At 36.9% G+C, this 5,780-nt stretch overlaps 1 protein-coding gene across 1 annotated transcript; it reads left to right on the top strand.

The window, feature by feature from the left end:
* Positions 1–2,534: 2,534 nt before the first annotated feature.
* LOC149237753 (protein DUF642 L-GALACTONO-1,4-LACTONE-RESPONSIVE GENE 2-like) lies at positions 2,535–4,466 on the top strand. Its single transcript, XM_089372768.1, has 3 exons — positions 2,535–2,710; positions 2,788–3,285; positions 3,580–4,466. Exons 1-3 carry the CDS (start codon positions 2,623–2,625, stop codon positions 4,098–4,100), a joined length of 1,107 nt encoding a protein of 368 aa, XP_089228894.1. The 5' UTR covers positions 2,535–2,622; the 3' UTR covers positions 4,101–4,466.
* The last annotated feature ends 1,314 nt before the right edge of the window (positions 4,467–5,780 follow it).

The following is a 5,780-nucleotide window of genomic DNA, read 5'->3' as shown; positions in this document are numbered from 1 at the left end:
TCTATTTTTCTTTCTAGAAAAATTGATCTGTTCGTGGATATATTTTGCATTTTTTAAGAAAGCAAAATCCTCTATATTATGCTAACATGGCATTGGGAAGTTGGAATTAGAAAAAATATAAAAGTTATGACAAACAAATCACTCACAAAATTATAGAAAACAAAATACTCATACCACATATGAGATTTTATATGTACAAAGAGAAAGGGATGTCCCACTTGTTGGTAGAAAACATATCATAGGGAAAACACAATGGTGTGGAACACATAAATAGTCCAAACTTTCCTTTTCTCAATACCAACACTTTGAAATCAATTAGTAGTTATGACCCAAAAATCTTTTTAAGTTGAATTTCTACAATAAACATGCCAAAACCAACTAGAAAAGGAATAATGGGACATTTTGTTTTTTCAAAAATATAAGTTGTCATCTTAAACGTAACACAACCAAAAGGTTTACAAGGAAAACACACAAATGATAGACCCATAAAATGCTAATATATTGCAACAACGTCCAAAACAAATCAAAGATTGTGTCAGTAACTTGTGAGCTCATAGTAGCAATGCATATCAATCCAACAATGAGTATGAGATCACTTTGAAAGTAGATTGTTTGTTGATTATAAATTTGGTTTATCAATGAGAATGGTTAATCAATTACGAGATTGATAGGAAATAATTCACTAGAAGATGCAATTTAAGGCCACTTGAATGAGTTAGGGGACATGATGACAATAATCATATACTAGTAAATATGGAATTTGTGAATCACACTAGTTTAGACAGAGAAGAGACTTGCCTTGAATAACTGAACTGCACTTCATATAAAATTATTGGTGTTCGTGGTGGGTTATTGCTTTGTTGCTCATGGGATTGCTTACTTTGATGTTGATAGAATGGATTTCAATCCAAATGAAGAGATGCTTCCTATAAATTCCCTTACAATGTTGGAAAAAATAGGATGAATAAAAAATAAGTCCTTGGCCAACTAGAAATAGATATTTCGAAGGAAGGAGAAATAGGTTTGCGTTAGGTTGGTATCTTCTTATCTTGAACTATGAGAAGTCTTTTGGATGACATCTCTCTTCACTTAGAAAGAAGGAATTTGGGTACATGATGAGTGCACTAAGGATTGATTGCAAATTACAATTGGTATCCTGTCTATTTTGACCACCATTTTTTCCTTAGACTTTTATCTCATTCCTTGTAACCATGTGAAACATTGATAATTCACGATGATATCTATGTTCCAAATATATGATTTTTGATTAAGTGAATTCAAATTTTGAATGAGCTTATTGTAACAAGATGATCCTTTTCACCATCAAAGCACCTTGTGGCCCCTACTCATGTCTATGCTTCTGCACCATTCATCAATGTTCCAAACACCTTAAAACCCTTAGAGGTTGAAAATTAACGGAGCATAGGATGGAGATCCACTAAACCAAAGTGGATTTAGCACTAAACACACTTGTAGAGCAAAGTTGAATCATGAATGGATTATGGCCCATACGAATTGGGAATTTAAACAAGGGTCATGAACAATAATCATGTAGTGCCTTGATTCAACTAATGCATTATAGCTAACTATAAACTTAGTAGTAGCTTATAAATAGATATTAAAAATTATAATGGGTACATTGCACAAGTGAACATAAATTTGATGTTTTTAAAATTGTGATGCATGGTTGACATATTAGATTTTGTATTTTGTATCTACTTATCAAATACTCTGTTAGGCAAAAAATAAGTTCCACAAACCATCACATATTAACCTTGATTTGGTGTACATACTTAAAGCCAATAATAAATTATTAATGGGTAAAGTTATTGATATATGTGACTTGCAAACTATATATACAATTAGTAAAGTTATTGGTATGAACTAGAGGGGAAAGTTAATCGACCAATAACTTGGAGAAGGATAAGATCATGGTGTAAGTAAGTTCGTTCACTAGAAGAAAAAAGGCTTAGGCATGGATTGATTGCTAAAATTCAGTGACATTCCACTTACCAACTAGATAGTAGTTTAAATAACCTTAAAGACACTTCTAAACTTGCTAATATGGGACTTTCAAACCACATATACACTTAATATTATTGTTACGACTATTTTTTTTTAATAAAATGAACCTTCCATCCTATCAACTTTTTAATATCTTTTCGAGACAAAGAACTCAATTACTAAAAATAAGATCCTAAGTATTCTATCACTCTAGAAGAGAAATTTCTCTTCACCATGTAGTAGCGAGGGCCACCCTTCTCATCTGCAAGGTTAATAGTAATCCTCCGCGAGTGCCAATTAATCATGATGATTTCGCAGGAGGATTACTATTAATAGTAATCACGACGGTTTCGCCATAGTTTTTTATTTTCAAATTAATATCACCGTTTCGCCCTAGTTTTTTATTTTCAAATTATAGTAACGTATTCAGACGCGCGGCATGTGGTCGAGTTGGACACATCAATCCATAAAGTCCACGTCTCCCACACACCGATTTCTGTCTCAGCTTATCCATCGTACATTAATAAAAGGCGGCTCACAGGATCATCCGGTGCACTATCACTCTGAGCACTTTGATCCTTCGATCCTGTAGCCCATCTTTCTAGGTTAGACTCGAGAATGTGGAGCTCCAGGGACTCGATCTGCCGTTCTATATGTCTACTGCAGTTTATTTTTCTGCTATGGAGGTCTGTCACGGCCAATGATGGTAAGTTTCTGTTCCCATAAATTTAATTATCTCTGTAAAGCTCTGTACTTGACATTGCCCTGTTTTTTGGTTTGAAGGTCTGCTTCCTAATGGAGACTTTGAGTTTGCTCCCAACCCGAAAGACATGAAAGGCACGGTCGTCCTAGGACGAGACTCGATACCAAAGTGGCGCAGCAAAGGATTCGTTGAATACATAACTTCTGGACACCAGCAGCGTGATATGTTAGTGGCCGTCCCCGAAGGGGCTCACGCTGTGAGGCTGGGAAACGAGGCGTCCATCAGCCAGGGGATCAAGGTCAGGCGGGGCTCATATTACTCCCTTACATTTAGTGCTGCGCGAACCTGCGGACAGTCTGAGAGGTTGAATGTTTCCGTTCCTCCATTCTCGGGAAACATATCCATCCAGACAGTTTACAGTATCAACGGCTGGGATGCCTATGCTTGGGCATTCAGGGCTCCCTCTGATTTAGTCGATGTCATTCTTCACAACCCTGGCGTCGAAGAAGATCCGGCTTGTGGACCTGTCCTGGACGCAGTGGCCATCAAGGAGATGGTTCCCCCGAAGTTCACAGAATGTAATCTAGCTTGGCTTCTTGATTTCTTGCATTGCTGGTTTCTTGATTTAGTGCTTTCTTGGTTTCTTGATTTTTATTTTGGAGATGGTTCCAACTTCCCCCTAAGTTCACAGAATGTAATCTAGCCTGGCTTCTTGATTTCTTGCTTTGCTGGTTTCTTGATTTAGTGCTTTCTTGGTTTTTATTTTGGAGATGGTTCCCCCGAAGTTCACACAGGCTTGGCTTCTTGATTTCTTCATTTGGTGGTTTCTTGATTTAGTGTTTTCTCGTTTTTTTTATTTTGATTTTGTGCAGGGAATCTGATTAAGAATGGAGATTTCGAAGAGGGACCTTACATGTTCCCAAGTTCGAACTCTGGCGTGCTCCTCCCTCCCAATGTTAATGATGCCGTCTCTCCTCTGCCGGGATGGATCATGGATTCTCTTAAAGCCGTCAAATACATTGATGCCGAGCATTATGCTGTCCCGCAGGGCAGGAGAGCCGTAGAACTCGTCGGTGGTAAGGAAAGCGCCATGTCTCAGATCGTCAGAACGATTCCGGGCAAACTCTACCGTCTGAGCTTCGCGGTCGGAGATGCCAGGAACACCTGTAAGGGGATTATGACTGTGGAGGCCTTTGCTGGAAAGGAGACGGTCAAAGTTCCCTTCGAATCGAAGGGAGCAGGAACCTTCAAGGATGCAACGCTCGCATTCACGGCAATCTCTCCCAGGACCCGTGTTCTGTTCTTTAGCGAATTTTATACCACGAGAAGTGATGACGTCAGTACTTTGTGTGGTCCAGTGATAGATGAAGTGAAACTCTTTCTTCTTCGTTGAGCTTTCTATATGTACCTGCAAATTTGGTTTTACTTATGCGTACTGTATGTATGCATCTGATTAGGATTAGTGTTTCTGATCTCACAGCTTAAACATAGGATTCGGTTTTGCTTATGCGTACTTTATGTATGCATCTGATTAGGATTAGTGTTTCTGATCTGACAGCTTAAACATAGGAGAGATTGAAAATGCCTGTATTTGAGAACAGTAGCACATGTTTGGCTCCATCCACGGTACAATCCCGCTGGACTATTTAGACTCGGTATATGTTCAACTTGATACTAGCCTGAGCTCCTCAGTGAAGGCGAGGAACCAGGATTTTGATTAGTAACTGTCAGACTTAATGATAATGTATGTTTCCACATTGATTGTTATGTTCTCCCTGTGGATTTTGTGGAAACGTAATTTTCGGTGTTGTGTCCAGCAGCGCTCTTGCTTTTTTCTATGCTTCTACTGCCCTTACTACTACCCATACTACCCAGCATGAAAATTTATGGTGCCGCCCCATATGGCATTTTGCAAGCAAATGTGATTGCTATAACGCCAAACGCTTCGGGTACTAGTCTGGTTTTATCGAGAGGCTCCATTTCATTAATTTATGTATTTTTTCTTTTAATTTAACTTAGACGTGCAATTCGGGGAATGGGCGCATTTATTGCATAAGTCGTCTAGGGTTTATTTCATCGCATTTATTGGCCATTTTTCTTTATATAATAAGAGGACAGTCAAACCTGATTTGAAAAAAAATAGTCCTCTCGCCGAGGAATTCACCGGACGGCCACTTAGTAATCACTCGCAGAAAGTGACTGGAATGGGAAAAGGAAAAATTAAAAATCTTGGCGTTGTGTCTTAAATATGGCTGAAATGTAGGTAAGTGAAGGTGGAATGTAGATAAGTGAAGGTGGAATGTAGGTAAGTAAAGGTTTAATGGTGGAAATAGATTCAGCACCATCAAAAATGTTTCCAGCACTTAAAATTATAAATTTTAATTGTTTTTATGTGATTTAAAAAAATTTTTCCCAGATTATTTTCAAAATATGACTAGAATTCCCATAACTTTCAGAACAGTCTTAAAATCAAATTTAAAAAAAAAATAACAGAAAACAAAATTGAAACAACCTTAAAATCAAATTTTTGAAAAAAATAACAGACAAATTATAGTTTGCCATTAAAATTTGCTATTCCTTACACAACACCAAAAACAAAACGTATGCACTGAAAAACGCAATCTAAACAGAGACTTAGAAGTAAGAAATGCAGCCAAAACTGTTGTTTGAAGTATGTAATTTGCAAAAATTCAAATGTTTTAAGAATATAATATTGGGGTGGATTTTTTATTTAAAATAAATTTTGGAAGTTTTTTATATATTTATTTTAAATAGTGGGAAAATTTATTATAGTTTAATTGTTAAATCAACAATAGTGAGAAAATTTATCATAATTTAATTGTCAAATCAACAATAAGGATAATTATTACTCAGTGGTCTATAACGCGACTTTTTGAAAGTCTTTCCGGCGAGTTTTTCCGGTGAAAATCTGGCAGCAATTTATTGGAATCGCAAGTTTGATAGCTAGTTTCTGCACAATCAAAGCGTCCCAGGGGTTTTTCAGGGTGCTGAATCCGAATATGCAGTTAAAAAACCATTTTAACTGCAACAAATCATGATTTAATCTCAATTT

Source organism: Pinus tabuliformis, chromosome 8 (genome assembly GCF_031772625.1).
Source record: "Pinus tabuliformis cultivar Carrire ecotype Pingquan chromosome 8, CPIR1, whole genome shotgun sequence".
NCBI classification, from domain to species: domain Eukaryota; kingdom Viridiplantae; phylum Streptophyta; class Pinopsida; order Pinales; family Pinaceae; genus Pinus; species Pinus tabuliformis.
This window is presented reverse-complemented; position numbering and strand designations above follow the sequence as displayed.

Excerpts from the sequence above, each read along its gene's own strand:
- LOC149237753 (XM_089372768.1), top strand. The coding sequence starts at position 2,623 with ATGTGGAGCTCCAGGGACTCGATCTGCCGTTCTATATGTCTACTGCAG. Across the intron at positions 2,711-2,787 it reads GTCTGTCACGGCCAATGATG|GTCTGCTTCCTAATGGAGAC; the intron begins GTAAGTTTCTGT and ends TTTGGTTTGAAG. Across the intron at positions 3,286-3,579 it reads TCCCCCGAAGTTCACAGAAT|GGAATCTGATTAAGAATGGA; the intron begins GTAATCTAGCTT and ends GATTTTGTGCAG.